This window comes from Amaranthus tricolor, chromosome 10 (assembly GCF_026212465.1).
Source record: "Amaranthus tricolor cultivar Red isolate AtriRed21 chromosome 10, ASM2621246v1, whole genome shotgun sequence".
Classification (NCBI taxonomy): Eukaryota; Viridiplantae; Streptophyta; class Magnoliopsida; order Caryophyllales; family Amaranthaceae; genus Amaranthus; species Amaranthus tricolor.
The window spans coordinates 9,992,923-10,010,422 of NC_080056.1; the positions used below are offsets into that span (position 1 = coordinate 9,992,923).

Below are 17,500 nucleotides of genomic sequence, written 5' to 3' on the forward strand. Positions count from 1 at the left end.
CGGCTTGAGAATGGTAGACTTCGTTGAGCCAGGTTTTGACAAAGTTGCTGTATAACAAGACACATTTGATGTTTCCTTGTCAGATTGTTGCCCATTTGAGGATAATCTTTTCGGTAAAACCAGTTCACTATGTGAAGTAAGCTTTACATTAAAATTTGAGTGAACTGATGGAGATGAGGTTGCATTTCTAGGAGGGCTCTTAGATGAGTGTGATGCTATCACTACTTTTTCCTCAGTTGATACATCAAAATGGTCTTTGTTTTCCTTCTTGATTGGCTTTTTTTGAAATAGCGCAACATCTTGTTCCTGCCATAATCCGACCCGAAATATTGAAACAAGAAATTTAGGAAATCATAGACAACCATGAACAATGACTAAATTACTAGCATAAAAATTACAATGTACAAAAACAAGTACCGCATAGAAAAATAATAAGAGTGAAGTGAAATAATAATCCCACTGTCCCAAAAGAACTGCTACAAATACAAAGTAGGTATTTTTATGGGTGGGGGGAAGGAGGTGTACTTTATGTGGTATTGAGAAAAATGTGTGGAAAAAATAGTGTGGGCCATAGCCAAAAAAAAATTGTAGCAAATTCTATGCTACGCACAAAAAAAATCGTAGGAAATTCTATAGGATGGTGGGACTAATCCAACCAAATGTATAATTTTAAAGGTCAACATAATCAATAAGAGTAATAGCTAGAACCATCTCATATGAAAGTGACAACCAAAAGAAGGCAAAAATATTAAGCAATATTTCTAATTAAACAGGAACAAGATCACAGCATACTTACCTTCTTAACTGCATTCAACTCTGGCCATTTTGTCCTGTCCTGCAATAAAGTGACAGTCCCCTCGGACTCATTAGATTCGACTGCCTGGTGACTAGGAGAAGCATCCTTCCAAAAACCAACTTCAGTAGGTTCAGATGGTCGAGTATTTGCCTCATTTAAACCACTATGATCCTCAGATGTCCACGTCCCCTTACTTTGTTGTTGTTTACCTCTACAAAATAAAATTCCGGAGTAAAAACCTGAATGTTTTCTGCCCTAATAAAATAGGGGCTAAATACTTACCTTGATGGTGATGATTTCTGGCTTTTATAGTTTGGAGAGGAGTTCGATCTGTATGATCCATTTATTATAACGGAAGGGGCAGAATCCGTAGAGCATGTGGAGGAGCTATCATCCATAATAGACGAACTCCTCCTATCTGCAGCCCCATTCTGCATAGTTATACTGCTAATTTCACTGCCACGGGCATCTGGAGTGGGGTGAATCTCTGCCGTGCCTGTGTCCCAATTAATAGGACTCGCGTCTCTATCTTCTACATCAGGCCGTAGCATGTTTACAGCACACTCCGCAGAATCAAACATGTCAGATTCATATTTGACTGCATCATCCTTGTCAGCCACAGTTTCGGGCACTACCAGGTCTTTCATTCCAGCACCCGGCTCTTCATGTAATGGTTTGTCTTGTGCTACAACAGTGAGTTTGTCATCCTTCAACTTGTCCTTTCCCTTGCGAGCATTTCTCTTTTGCTTTCCCTTTTGTCCATAAAATACAATAAAGACATTTGTCACAAGAAAATCCAGGCAAATGTATCACATATTTTCTTAAATAAATGAAGAATATCACCAGATTAACTAAAGGTTAAACATCCAAAATATAAACTAGTCTAACTAATGCATGACATGCAATAATCAGAGTAGCCATCGTATAAATAATAACCCTTAGTACACAGAAAATAGGAGGGAGGTGGACTCGATAATCCTAAAGAATGCAAAGTTGCCCATTTCAGCACAGTACATTAAAAAACACACAAAACCAGAATAACTAGGAAGGTTTATTCTAATTATGTCTGTCAACCACAGTTTATATTGAGTTTAATGTCACCCGATTTCCCACTATTGCTAAAATGAGTGAGCTTCAAACTATCGAAGTCAACAGAATAAAATCTAGAGTAGCTATAAGCAACCTGTCTTTTCTTTGATTTTTTGTCCTTTTCTCCTGTACCACGCTTTGCTTTCTCATTTTCAGCTAGCCATGCAGCCTCCTCTTCTCGAATGAGCTCCTCTTGTCTCTTTAATGAAACAGCTTCCTGGTAGGCCACTTCAATTTTGTTGCTGTAGTGAGTAAAATAATGTAAGTGCCAACAGAAAGGACGTATATGAAGCAAAAGTTAACTAAAACAAACTATGACCTGAATATATGAGCAAGAACAAAAATCTCCACTGTCCTTCGCCCTAATTCTGTTAGACGCCTCTCATCACGTTCAATTGACTCCTTGTGAAACTCCTCACCATTACCCCCTTCCTAAGCAAAGATAACAGATGTATCAGAGTTGCACAAACAATTGCAAGGACAATTGGGATGATGTTCTAAGAACATAGGAGGATAATTATGAGGGAAAATAAAAACATATATTTTTCCTCCAGGCTAATCCTTAAAATTCCCAAATACTTCCAAAACAAGAGCTATGTCCGGTACATAGCAGTTTGAAGCTGTCATATATTGCATATGGGGTACTAGGGGTATTGTAGTACTAGTTAATAAAGGAGTATATTCTTAAAGAGGATTGTTCTAGGGAGCGTAAAACTAGTATATAAATAAGATAAGGAAAATGAGAAAATCATCAGAAATATGGTATACACTTCATCTATCCATTTTGGGAGATTTGCAAGCCTCTCAAATTCTTGTATCTATACTTTATTGTAATTCTTGAATTTACATTAATACAATTTAGGTTTACATTTCAATTTACACTAGGCGTTTCAAATAATATCTCAATAATTAGCTAATACATGGGTTCCAATGGAGTTTTCGGTTTATAAGCATTTTGTGATTTGTATGAGAAAGTAACATCAAAACCAAAAATACTAGTTCTCAAAACCAAGGAAAATCCCGAAGTCCAAACAATCTTGAAGCCAAAAGTATATAACATCAGAAACTTGACCATTGAACACAGTGTAAAACAAAATTATATTTGCCAGTATAATTAATAAAACAAAACTATGATTAAATATCGAGGCGCAATACATTAGACATTATCTCTGCACAAATTAAGGTAGAAAGATTTATAACAAAATCCATCTTACCATCAATTCAACACAAAATGTTCACCGTATATAGATAGATAGTCAAAAGAGAAAAGTAATGCTTAAAATATCAATTTGGTAAACAAATTTCTTGGTCAAAAGCAATCATTTTACATATGGTACATAAAACGAACCATTAAGAAATATAGTCGAACCTTTCAAAAAATTATTAATACCAGGTCCATTTGGGTTGTTCCGGCAGCACCGATGGGTCATACACTTATTATTTTTATATAATTGTCATTGTAATATAACTAAATAACTTTTATATAAAACCTTAAAATTAGTTTTCTTAATATTATAGGTGTATCGGGTCTATTTTAGGAAATCGGGATGATTTCAGATTAGGTATATCAGATCTAAGTTTTAAGGAAAACAAGTTGCCAAATCAAATTTAATATGTTTATTGGGAATCATGCAAGAAAACTTCTGGATTAACAAGTAAAAGACAAGAAGAATATAAACTACAACTCAATTAAAGAGGATGCACCTTTGTTCGATTCTGAGGGCCCTTGTCATCCTTAGGAGGCAGTGGTTCCATGGCAGCTCTCTCAAGCAGTAATACAACATCATCCACCAAAATGAAAACATCCTTCTCTACTCGAACAATTGGAGCAGGTGTAGCTTCACCCTCTAGAAATTTTCCCTTTCCTTTCTTACTTTTGCTTTGACCTTCAAGAGCTTTCAAGCCACTGTACAATGAATCCATAACTAAAGTAGATGTAACTTCCTTATCTATGAAAAAATTCTTAACAACTACTTTTAATATCATCTCTTTCTTTTCTCTTGACATGCGGCGCCGAGTATTTTGATCCATTCCTAGCCAAAATGCACAAAAGCTACAAGAAAAGAAAATAAATTAATAGCACAAGATATAATATTTAAAAGACATTCATTCACATTTTTAAAAAGTTAGGGAAATTATCAATGGTACCCCTGTGTTTTGGCACTTTATCAATGGTACCCCCAAGTTTTTTTATTAATGATACCCTCGTATTATTGAGCATTTTACAACCGTAAACTTTTTTCCGTACAAAATTCTTCAAAACCGTTAACTTTCTTTTATGTTTTGAATTGAAAAATAAAAGAAAAAGAAAAAAAACTTAACGGCTTTGGACGAGTTTGGACAGAAAAAGTTTTAAAAGGTTACGGTTGTAAAATGCTCAATAGTACGAGGATACCATTGATTATAAAAAAAACTTAGGAGTACCATTGATAAAGTGCCAAAACTCAAGGGTACCATTGATAATTTCCCAAAAAGTTATAATATAAGATGTAAAAAATAGAATAGAAAAGCCCCTTGGTAATGAAGAGACTATTTTAAGGTGCAAACTTGTAAAGACTTTTCATATTCAGCTTATAGAAAAGCAACATTTTCATCCCAAATCTCCACCATTTTCATATTTTCATTAGTTTCAACTTTCTAGCAAGGAACTAAACAAACAGTGTAAAATATAATCTAAAAGAACTTTGCCCATTGTAAAATGATTTCTCACAAATCAACAGGAGCTTTGTAAAATGATTTCACTTCAAATGAATTCAAAATGTCAGGTAAAAAGGTAAAACAATGAAACGGAAACAAAACTCAATTATAATAAGCTACAACATTGACGTAATTAACATGTAAATAAGTTTCGGGCTATGAAGAACATAAATGCCAGAAAACATAGAAAGCCATGTTTGCCTATGGAAATATATTGTCTCAAGAATTTTGTGTCACCAAGCAGCCAGCAATTATTGAAAACATGACTAAATTAAGATATTCTCCTACCTTGACCACCTAGCTTTGTCCTCTATGAGCTTTCCCAGCTTGCCTCTTCTCTCTTCAACAAAACGCCGGCAGATTTGCTCTACATTAGTCAGATATACTCGGACAAGTTCTCTCCTATACTGGCAATCAAGGCAACGGAACGGACGCTCCGCTCTCTCCCTGCAAACAAACAGCACATCAGAAACACAACACATAATTTCACATTTATACTCTTCCCACTAGCTAGAACCTACAAGATGACTGCACAACGAGAGACTAAAATAATTCAACTACAGAAAATCTCCACTTCACGCAATGAATTTAAGAACAAGAAATCCTCTTTAGTAGTTCTCGAGGAAAAGCATGACGTAAAGACCAATCAACAAAAGCAAGCCAAACAATTTCAATGATCTATTTAAGATACAATATTCTGGCCATGTGTTTACACAGCACCAATTCATTCATCAAGTTTCAGAGCAATGGAAACTGAAGGACCAGGTGGTGTCAAGATTAACAATTAACAGGGCATCAAGGAAGCAAAATACAAAAGAAAACTAAAAGTCAATTTTTGGTAACATTATTGAGTTATAACATCAAATAATAAAAGCAATCGATAAAAAATGGTGTCAAGGATGTAGAGAAGGGACAAACAACAAAAAATATCATTAATATTAGCATATTTAGATTAAACCATACTTACATGGAACGTAGCATGTTCCGCAATTTGGGAATGTCCGTTCCCAATCACCACCAAACGCGACCCAAATCCCTCAAGGTGAGGTCCCAGTTTAGAAGACCTTTTTTAAAATGTATATTGGACTTTATTTACAAAATAAAGAAAAAGGGAGGAAGTACGAGATGAAACCTAGAAAACTAAAAAAATCACACTTAAAAAAGATTTCCTGCAGCAAAAAGATCATTTTAGATTTGTTTTCAAATATATTTTTTATATGTAATGAATCTTGTACCCAATCGTTCCCGAATTAATCTAGGTTGTGTTTCTTGTTCCCATGGCTAAATCTTGTACCCACTGTCAAACCATGATTTCATATCTTTAAAGGTTTAAGTTTCCAAATACCCACAAACCATGTTCCATGTGGCCAAATACTCAAAGGTTACTCCACAGTCCACCCTAACTTTTATTAGAATAAAGTCGATGGTTTGTAATTACATACCAGAATTACTGCTCCAATTGAGCTGCAGTTGACGAGGTTGGCCATTTCATTATTTATAAAAAAAGGTATCTTTTTCAGCCATAGCATTTTAAATTCAATTTCATGTGAGCCAAAAGAGAGTGCAGATAAACCTCTACCTGATCACTTGAACTTGGGCTTTAATGATAAGTGTGTCTTGTTCCACAAAACCCTCCGACACTTTAGATAACTCCATAAATTTTTTCCACCCCCAATCATGCTCCTTTTTCCAGAAACGATGTAATGTGTCTGTGATAAGTGGTGATCACATAGTAGCATAAGATAAACAGTTCCAAAAAAAGGTAGAAAGTAAACACAGAATCATAAAACCACTAACCAGAATATTTAGATTTTTTTGGATCTTTATTCACCACCGCAATAGTGAATTGAGCAAAATGACTCCATCCTGCTCCAAAAGAATAAACATTTGAGCAAGAAAAGCTAAGAAATATTGTATAGTGAGGGAGAAAATGGGAGCCACGGCAATTAAGAAAGATACAAGACGACTAAAGCAAACCTGGAAGAAGCTTATCATGGTTAGCAACACATAGAAACAAGGAAAGATGATTGCACACATCACAGCCTTGAGGGTAGATCAAGATGTACCTGCCAAACACAAACAAAATCATTGTGCAGGAAATTGAATTGCCAGTTCACTAATCCAAACATAACTTCAGAAAGTCTTGCAAAATGCAATGTATAAGTATCTTCAGATTTTATCCTGTAAGAATATTACAATAGCATTTACATAGGTTCCCTCTATGTACAACATATGACTAACATAAAATAATGTAAGCATAAGGAAAGCAATGCATGCACCGACTCCAGTCAGGTAAACATTGAAAGGATAAGTTTCTCAATAAACAAATGAAACAGCTCCCAATCTGTAAGATTAATATTTAAGTTGTAGATAACTGATCATGGGCAAAAATAGACTTAAGCGAAGAAATCTATGATCACAAGGGAATCATAGATTTCACCGAGCATGTCCAAACCCCAAACTGAAGCAAGGAATTCAAGCGAAAATTCCTAAATTCATCGATGGTAACCTACAATCAGGCAAAGGAAACTAACCACTTGTAGCCACCAACTTCAAATGTGTCACTTCGCAGCTCTCTCTTGTTGATCTCTGAAAACTTATCAATCTTCCACGTGAACCTATCATAGAGATCAGCAGGTTTTGGCCCTGCAAGATAAAGACAAGCTTCAGTAAGCTAGCCGGGAGAAACTTGTCTGAAAAGCACAAGTTGCAATGCAGATACATGGCCAGACATGGTACATTGTAACATTCACTTTTTTGCTCCAGTGGGCAATGGGCGAGTTATCTAGAATTCGCCAAGAGTCAGGGGATACAAAGTGTGAGAAATATCAAGAACATAGAATAAGCAGACCGATTCCAAAACCTAGTTAACACCTAATAGCACATGCTAGCTGAAAGAGATTGAAATTTCAGTGTTGACACAGATGGGACCACATACTTAAAATTACTTTACTATCAAAAAAAAAGGTCACATTGAAAAGTTGAAGATCCATAAGCAAAATATCTTGCTGATCATTTAATAAGGGAAGGCCTCGCTTAAGCTTCATATGATAGGTAATTACAATTCAATCTTCACTTAAAAATACACGAGAAAATATCCATGATTAAAATTCAAACTTCCTAGAATATCATTTATACAAAGATCTTTTTTTCCTTTCATCAAATGTTGAAAACTTTCCTTGAATACGAATAGACTTTAGATAAAGGCATAAAAGATGAACCCAACCATATCTATTAACAAGAGATGTGCAATGCACATGCAGTGGCAAAACTTAGCAAAATATTAGGAGAGTCAAAATTTTAAAAAAAAATAATTCATGAAGTGAATAAAGTAAAGCAAAACAATATAAAATAAATTCACTTTAATCAAAATAATGTCATAAAAATTAGACCACATAACTAGCTCTTTCAATTGGAGTTGTAAAGACTAAGCACTTACTAACATAGTGCAAAAAAGCGCTAAAGACCGCGATTGCGGTAAGATAAAGGTGTGATGTAACAGGAGTGATACGATTATCATAACGCCTAAATATCGGTCAAAAGCATGAGATATCTTAACCAAGCACAACCATGAGTTCAACTGAACAATACTCCAAGATAATGAACACTGATCCTGAACAGTTGACTAACACTGAACTAGAAGACAAATGATGGGGAGATTGATCAGCAATAAGTCAAGCTTGGATGAGCAATATGCTGAATCACCAAGCCAGGAGATAGAGCAAGCTACAAAGGAGAGCTCTAACAAATTACATGGGCCACACCAAAAAGGCCCTTGTTGTTTACTCACTTGCATCAAATTTTAATAAAGCAAGGAGTTAGTTAGTTAGTTAGTTAGGTTCTTGTTTGTTTATAACCGTTAAGTTGTATTTTGGCATGTGCCTTTAAACTATGACGTGTTCTAGTTAGGAGCCTAACCTTATAAATAGGCATTGTATCCTCTTTTTCAAACTCATTCATAGATTCCAATAATACAAACACATCTGAGTTCATCAAAGTTTAGAGTTGAGACTTCTTCAATTCTAATATTCTGAGCAATGCATTTTGTGAGTGAAACAAGAAGCTTGGTTCAGTTTGCCTACACAAGAATCTTAGTAAGTGTAGCCAAGAACCTTCAGGGAGATCTTTGCCTAACTAAACCTGTGGATTGGAAGGGTATTGATCACAGATCAGAATCTTCTGATCATATCTTTGTCTTTGTAATTCTCTGCATTTATTTTTCATTGCTGCACAAATTGAATTCATCAATTGCACAAGTTCTTGGTGTGATTGCTACAATATCCCTTGGTACAGATCAAAACACGGTTTTTTTACACCTATATAACGCGGAAAATATTGGTTCTTTTTATGAAATCCTTTACAACGCAGCCGATGCAATGTGAAGCAGCCTTATTTTCACACCTTGCCAACTAATACAACAAATTAAATAAATTTCACTCGCAAACTTGAAAAACAAGCCACAATTTGCTATAAGTAAATGCATCATTTGCGCTCCTTTCAATTTGACACTTATTACTTTAGTTTCTCTCTTTGAATTTGTCATGTTTTCGATTTGATAATCATGTCATATTTTCTATTATAATGTTCTCAGATTCTTTCTGTTCATCTCATTACAAACTCATTTTATCTATTTATCTTTTCCATAGATCTTTTCCATCAAGTTGTTTTGAGTTTTATTCACCAACTACTAAAAACCTAATAAAAAACTATCTAAGTGTTACAAACTCGAACATATATAGGAAGTGTTGCATTACAATTTTGAATTAAGCAAAATCATGAATCTTATATTACAATGTTGAATCTTCCCAAATTTAATTGAATCTTCTATGAAAGCTAAAATAGAAGAATCCAACGATATTTTTAGATGGATCACACTACATTCCTGCAACGAATTTTACTTAAACTTTTTAAATTTTACAGATATTGGGCTAAAATTGTAAAATAAAGAACTCTAGAATTTTTCTTAAATTTTTATATCCATTATTTATCCTTTATTTATGTTTTTGCTAATGTTTCAAAGACATTTAGTATTTGTTGTTTAATTAATAGTGTTGTAGTAAATTAGTTATACTTAAGTTATGTAGTTGCTATATTACGTAGCTTACTAAGCTCCATTAGATAGTAACAAAAGACAGCATTGGCGTGAACATGAAAGGAGTGGCCCATACAAAGAAGTTAGCAAGGAGGTGATTAACAAGAAGTTTCAACTCTTATTTGGGAGTTACAATCTGATTTATAATTTCTAAGCTAGTTATGCATGATCATGGGTTGAAGTTTTAAACTTCTTAATTTTCCGTCCATTGTGAAGAACCCAAAAAACAAATTGCTAGTTTTTCCCTCCTCAAGCAATTACATTCACAAAGGAAATTATGCAAGTAATAAACGCAAGGTCACGCATGATCCTATGGAAGTTACGCAGCTTCCATTTTGGTAGTTATCTAGCATAAAACATGATTGTGATAGTTTCTTAGCTTGTTTAATTTCTTTATTTTCCTTTGTAAGTTATGACTCAAATCTGATGTATTATCTTCCACCCACCCAAAGTTTGTATCATTGGATTTAAAAGTTGTTAATCTATCCTTCCTTAATTCATAGATATGTCATTCTACTTGTTTGAGTTGTGAAATTTGTATCAACAAAAACAATTACATTCGCTAAACATTCATATCTGATTTCGTTACATTCAAAACACCATCACTCTATTTGTTCCTATGATCTAATCGCTTCTTGAACCATGTTCACCCAACTCAGAACATGGTCCAAGTTCAGAGGATACTCCTACTGACCCTACTGATCTTACTCAAAGGCATAGCACAACTCATATGGAGCAATCAATGCAAGAGCATGAGAGGAACAAGGATTCAAGCATTGACCCAGCCACTCCAAGCCAGAAGGAACTTCAAAGCCTAACAGAATGCTCAAGCAGCCTTCAAAAGAACAAAGTCACTGACCAGCAGCATCCTTGCGACCAGGCTACCTTGCATCCTGGCCTAAGGATTGATCAAACGTGCTCTGAGACAAGTCAGCCCAGAGTTGGCATCTTTGCACATGGGCCTAGCCATCAAGGGCCCAGGACCCTCCTGGTGATACTCACAGAGCCCTGAAAGCCCAGCTCAAGGTGCCCCAGTCAGCTGATCATTATGAGCAGCCATTTGAAGACTTAGCCTAATTTTTGTTTTTCTATTTTTAAATGAGTTGTGCTAGTCACATGTGTAAACTAGCCATTAGTGTGTAGGAAAACTATAAATAGGTAGGCCTTGTGTAATGATGGATTCCATAGTGACTAATCAGATTTCATTTTCGTTCATTCAATTTCAAGTGTATAGCTGAGATTTCTCTCTTCCTTTCATCCTTGTGTGTGTGTTTCATTCAATCAACTGGAACAAAGAGAGCGTGGAACGCTCCTGAGCGATAGAATGTGGAACAATCTATTGTGTAGCCTTTCTACCTAGTGAGTGAAACTCAAGGGGAAAGGCATGGGAACATCCTTAAGGTGAGTGAAGTCGGAGAAGGGAGACCCACAGGTTGGCCTGAGAACCAAGAATTGGTTTCTTGGATAGATTTGGTGATCGTGAGTGTTTAGAAGAGTCCATCAATCTGTTCCCAAGTGAAGGGACTGATTGTATGCAAGGTTGTGAATCCGAAGGACACAATCTTGGTGCAAATTAGTATCAGAGCGTAAGTGACGAGAGGGCACAAGACACCATAGTTGAAGAGAAACGAAGAAAAATCGCACAGGAGTATCAAAGAAAACTGAGTTCTCAGCGCACACGAAAATTGGTAAAATCGTTCCAAACTTTGTATTCAGATTACATGCAATTGTTAATCTCAATAAAGGTGATTTCTAATTAGTCATTGTGATAGTTGTTAACTTTCAATTTCATTTCTAATTGAAATAATTGAAGTTTGAATAAAATCTGGAAAAACGTATTCTAACGTTTTTTGGTTTTCTGATTTTTGTATTGCTGGTAAAATTGGATTGTAGTAGTTTGTTTTGTTGTCATTTACATTTAGTTTTACATCATACATTCACGTTTTTATACATTTGCATTATTAATAAAGTATTATACAATTTTAATTTCAGAAAAGGAAGTTTGTGTTCTTGCATATTCTGGAATAACATTGACTGGCTATTGTCTGAAAATCTTGAATCATTACACTTTGTTGTTCATTTGTACATCTTTATTCCTTTCTTATACTATAATCTCTGTGTTGATCTTGGATTTGAATTTTTGTTGATTATGTTAGCCATTGTGCATTGTTTGTTGATCTCTATCAGAATCTGTTGTGATATATCTTGCCTTGTTGTGCATTGCTTTGTGTCCTGGTACATAGCTGTTAAGACTTAGAGCCTTTGAGTCTTGCTTGTGTGTGTGCTTGTGTGCTAGTGCATAGCTGTTGAGACCTAGAGCCTATTGTGCATTGCTTTGCTTGTGTGTGTGTGTTTGTGTGTTGGTATCTAGCTGTTGAGACCTAGACAATGGATGCCAGAATGGAAACAGTTGAAGAGACCCTATATAGTAGTGTTGTATCAATAAGGTCCGCTTATATTCATCTCACATTACCACGCTTACTTGTTTCCAGTTGTGGTCTGTCTTATCAATTAGCAACAATTGCATCGGTTTCCATGTCCATACTAATCTTCCTCAAGCAATTCCCAATCTCGTGTTCTTCATAAACTCTCAAAAGACAAAAAAAAATCAGTTTAAACACACATTATCTTAGTTATTCGTTCCACCTTTATTTGTGTTCATTTAGACCTTATACGACTATGTTCATTTAGAATTTATACTATTCAGAGGGTCCCTCTCGAGCATACATCTTGGTATCAGAGCTTTAAAATCTATAAAGGTAAAAATTTGAGTAGATTTGATGCAAACAAGAAAAATTGAACCAGCTACAATCAAATAGTCTGATTGAATTAGTGTGTAAATCAGTAGCAATTTGGAGGCCTTTATATGATCCATTGTCAAAATTGCACAACACCATTAAACTTCGAGATCTTAAAGATATTTAGCTTTGGAATCACTTGATTTAGCTTTTGTGATTTATGAGAAATCAATTTTTCTTTTCAACATAGCTAGATTTGAGCAAATCTAAGCACTATGTCATTTGGCTTCTATATTTGGAGTTTCCACCACATGTTATGGCCTACAATGGAATGTGATAGCAAGGCCTATGTTAACTGGAATCGAGTACGAGTACTAGAAACGGGTGCAGAGTATCCGATACGTCATTTATAAATATTTAGGATTAGGATAAGGGGACACCGTCCTAGTATTGGATACGGGTACGGGGATACGAAAATTTAAAAAAGTTTCTCCATAAAATGAAAGCTATCTTTATTTACTAATAAGTGATGTTATGCCTAAATTAGAAAAGCAAATAAAATTAAAATTAAATAAAAAAAAACTCAATTAAAATTAAATTAATATTATAATGGACAACTCATACATAATAGGAGTAAAGTATAGAAAATACTAGGTCTAAGTCACTCTAAACTAAGAAAACCAAAGGAAACAAATAATAATATATATGTGAATAACATGTTACCATGTGTTACTAGAAAACAAAAGGTAGTAACAAATATTTAAGTACTCGTAAAATGCATTTGACAGCTCATAGTATTGCAAAGAGCTAAGAACTCTAAACTTTCCTTTCTTAATTCACTTTCCCTTGCACTGTAAAAATATGAACTTTGAAAAAACGGTAATGGATTTTCATGAACATGGTATGCTTTCTTCATTTGTCTTTCTCTTCTTGTTCTTCAAACCCCCTTATCTTGTCAAAGCGAGACGTTACTTAGGCATCCCATATTTGTGTCATACTAGAGTTTTGAAGAAAATAAACCCTAAAAGTGGCGGCACAATTTTAATTTCCTTTCTCACAACCCTATTAACTTTATGTTATACCTATCTTCATTCTGGCTTACTGGATCCGTATCCGCTACCGGTATCTGTATCGGTCGTATAGGATACCAGTAAGCGGGCCAAATTGAAGAGTCCGACTAACATAAACCAAGGCACAACATGAGGAAATTTTCTTCCAAAGATGCACCATTAACAAAAGGTATATTCTTTGATCATCGATAAAGGAGCTTGCACATAACATCCCCAACACTTGTTTTCAAATCACAACTTCAAACCATTTCTCAGCCATAACCCCACACCATCAAATGGCTTAACCAAAGTAAAAGCCTATAAGTGACACAACTCGCTCAATTCCATTTCACCAATGGTTAAGTTTATCAAGAGGAAGTTTGGTGTGACGTCTTACCCATAGGCGCTTGTCACATTCTATTAAAAAGGCCATGGCTATATGATTGTGAAGTAAAGCATGTTGGTTACCACAACACCATTATTCCTTCATAGAAGACCACAAACACATAACCCTCACCCCATTACACCACCTAAACACATGCACACTCAAAAATTCATAGTGGAAACACCATCAACTTTTCTCACTACATCCATACACCCAAAAACATAAATTTGAGCCTTAAAAAGACCTTATCCTCACCAATCTGAGTGATAAAGAAACTCCCAAGAAAAATGCGCGTCAACCTTTGCTTACTCCACTCAAAGATGTGTTTCATCACAATTCGTTAAATCAAGTTACATAACAGTGCGTGTAACTTCACGGTCAAAATGTCACGTTGACCTAAGTATAACGTATAATGCACATTATTTCACCATTATAACGATATTTCAACATTACAACGTTATTTGACTCCAGGTTAAAATTTAATCAATACCTATTGACTTTAAATATTACGATCACTTAAAATTATAGTTACTCATAATTTTAGTTGATAAACAAAATAATTAATCAATAACTAATAAGTATACACTAAAATAACCTCAAATATTGCAATCATAATAGCTATATGCATATTATTTCAAAAAAAATAATAGTTCAACAACAGAAATGCAATTATAATTTCAAAATTTCCATTGTGTGAATTTTTAAAACAATCACACATCATCGCCCGCGATTTGCGTTATTACTCCGTTATAGCCGTTTTCCGTGACACTGTAGTCGTTTTTGCAAATGCATCCTCGACCGCAGTTTTTTTTCCATGGACTTAACCATTTAACTAAGGAAGTAATACAACAGATAGCATGTGCATGAAAGTTAAAGAAGTTGAGGTAAAGAAGTTATCAACATTTGTAGTAGAATAAATGGGGAGTTAGTAAACAACAATTAATTGATTGGTTTCCCTCTCAAAGTGTTGTTATTCTCCCTCCTCTTTTTTAAACTTCAAACGCTCATATTATTTTTTATACATGGAAGTTAAAAGAGGTCATAAAAGAGTGCATAACCTAAACCAACCCCTTATGACTTGACTTGTAGGGAAGAGAAGTTGTTTTCTTTCCCTCCTAAAGGGAAGTTACAAAACATGGTGAATACTTTCATAAAGCACACGTATGAAAAGGAGTTAACAATGCAAGTCATCAATCCATTACCAATCCAAGTCATCAATCCCTCCCTTACATGGAAGTAGGTTTTAGTTTCTAATTTCTTTATGTTATTTTTTTTTTCGCCTCCTATAAATACGTAGGATTTAGTTAAAAACGAACTTTGTTCTTGAATTAGCCTTAGAAAAGAAAGTTTCTATGTTTAGTGACATTGCAAGTCATCAAACCTTCCCTTACATGGAAGTAGGTTTTAGTTTCTAATTTCTTTATGTTATTTTTTTTGTTCGCCTCCTATAAATACGTAGGATTTAGTTAAAAACGAACTTTGTTCTTGAATTAGCCTTAGAAAAGAAAGTTTCTATGCTTAGTGACATTGCAAGTCACTTATAATCTTAGAGGCCTTTCCTTTAACTTTGTGGTTCACTTGTATCAAAGTAAATGTAAAGTTTGCTAAGTATCCCTATATTCAATCTACTCACCATCAATTACTTGTGTATGCTTATCAACCAAACATAATTACCTCCCTTTACATTCTCATATGAATTCCCTTTACCTTTTCGTAACAAGTTCTAAAAGAAATAATAAAAAATAAAAAGAAAAAAAACCAATCTATCAATCATATCCTAACCATCCATCAATCAAAGTCTCCATTTCCATCATTCTCACTTTCTATCCAACACCACTCATTCATAAACTAAATATTTTTTAATTTAAGACATCAATTCATCTTCAAAGAGCTTTTAAACCCCAAATACAACATGATGACGTGTTTTTAGATCCATTCGACATCACCTTCCTTTTCATTGCCTTGGTTTTAGCTCCTATAAAACCGAGGTTCCAAGCTCACATACGACATTGAAGCTTAGTTTTAAGAGGCAAGAGGCGCACCACGCACAATAGGTCCTTTTTCCGAAGCGCAAGGCGAAGGCGCATGCTTTTTGTATGTCAAGTGCACAATTTCGCTAAAAAGCTCCAAAATCATTTGAAAAACATATTTAATGTTTAAAAGTTAAAACAACATAAAGTTCATATTACATTAACTTATAAGTAAGCTAAACCCTATTTCAGCACATAAAGTCATATGATAACTCGATAAGTCGATAACATATTCGTGAGTTATAAAAGAAATAAAAACTAAAACAAAGATAAAGGTAAGAAAACAAAAAGGTGGTTCTTGATGTATGAAATGTTTTGTGACACACTAAAATAAACACTTGAAATCCAAATCAGAATCATACATTGACCAACGAAGATAGTGGCATTTCAAGGTAATTTTTTGCTCTTCAGTTTCTCACTCAATATTTTTAATTTGGGGCAAGAGAGGGGGTATACTTTTTATTTACATTCAATAGACAACTAAGAATTGAGGGTTATATCAGTAATATTAGGCAAAGACATGTTATCTATCGAAAATCACATATGAATACACGAGGCACGCGAGGTGCAAAAGGAGCACCTTTGAAGAGCCTCTAGTATTGCACTGCACCTAGACTCAAAGAGGCGTTTAAGTGGTCACCTCTTAGCGCTTAACGCCTAAGCGCGCTTTGTAAAACGCAACACTGGAGCATTGGATTAGTACCCTGTTAGTGATTTTGTATGAAGGTTGAGAATTCTGCATCCTTTTCCAAAAATGTATTGAGCAGAATCCCAAAATCCAACAGGCAACAGAACTTCAGAATAAGAATACTGTTGGACCAATAACATCAATTCTTAAGGTTATCTATCCCCCTAGATTATTGAAGCCATTCCAATAAAATACTTATAATATCCCAATCCAATCCATATGGGACAAGTATCAAAGTATATCAAAAGTAACCTACGCCACACTTAAACTTTGTATCACTAAGAGAGTATTGGTATTAATTTATTCAACAATGCACACCAAAAACAGGAACAATTAATGAGCGATGAATGAAACGTATCTATTACCTCCATCGTCATCACTGTCGGTATCCCAATAGGGAGGTGAAGTTGAAGGGGTGCAACTCTCAACCTGGTCGGAAGACCTCCACTCTGTTACTTCACTTGATTGGTGTTGCGCACTCGACAATCCTTCCAACGAACTTGCGCCAGCAGGGTCATCGGTCACAATTGCAGCCATATACCTTTTAACCCTTCCCTTTATACTTTCAGCTCCTCCCACTGCAATAGCAAAGCCAATACCATCATATAGCAACAACAAAAAAATCTTCAAAGCACAGTATAAAAGGAAAAATATCAGCTCAAGTAAATAAATAGTTCAGTGGAGTTATGGCAATGATCAAAACTTCTAAAATCAACCATTTTAAAAGAATAAAATCAACAAGAACAAGAAAAGTGAAATTACAAAACAAGTAGAAAAACCTGAACAAGAAAAGGAAAGATAAACTACAAAAATGCAAGTGTGAAGTAAGACAAATATATAAAAATTGAGCAAACACCTACGTCAATCGAATTCTATAAAGACAATGAAAATCGGCGAATAGATCCTGACCTAGGCAGAATAATCAAAAACCCTAAC

The 17,500-nt window shown here is 34.8% G+C and overlaps 1 protein-coding gene across 3 annotated transcripts in view; it reads right to left on the minus strand.

Annotated features, from left to right (window-relative positions):
- Positions 1–17,500, minus strand: part of LOC130826344 (TNF receptor-associated factor homolog 1a-like) — a 19,097-nt gene that overhangs the window by 1,354 nt on the left and 243 nt on the right. Inside the window, exons 1-13 of one of the 3 annotated variants that reach the window (XM_057691975.1) lie at positions 17,474–17,500; positions 16,930–17,142; positions 7,117–7,228; positions 6,560–6,648; positions 6,380–6,448; positions 6,162–6,291; positions 4,871–5,029; positions 3,590–3,938; positions 2,205–2,317; positions 1,980–2,127; positions 1,079–1,548; positions 797–1,007; positions 1–306 (exon numbers count right to left, since the gene is read on the minus strand). The exon at positions 1–306 is cut by the window's left edge and continues 1,354 nt beyond it; the exon at positions 17,474–17,500 is cut by the window's right edge and continues 123 nt beyond it. In XM_057691975.1, coding sequence (XP_057547958.1) covers positions 1–306; positions 797–1,007; positions 1,079–1,548; positions 1,980–2,127; positions 2,205–2,317; positions 3,590–3,938; positions 4,871–5,029; positions 6,162–6,291; positions 6,380–6,448; positions 6,560–6,648; positions 7,117–7,228; positions 16,930–17,101 — 2,328 coding nt within the window. In that variant the 5' untranslated portion in view covers positions 17,102–17,142; positions 17,474–17,500. Of the gene's footprint in view, positions 307–796; positions 1,008–1,078; positions 1,549–1,979; positions 2,128–2,204; positions 2,318–3,589; positions 3,939–4,870; positions 5,030–6,161; positions 6,292–6,379; positions 6,449–6,559; positions 6,649–7,116; positions 7,229–16,929; positions 17,143–17,424 lie in introns of all 3 variants that reach the window. The other 2 variants (XM_057691976.1, XM_057691974.1) reach the window with 2 other exon arrangements.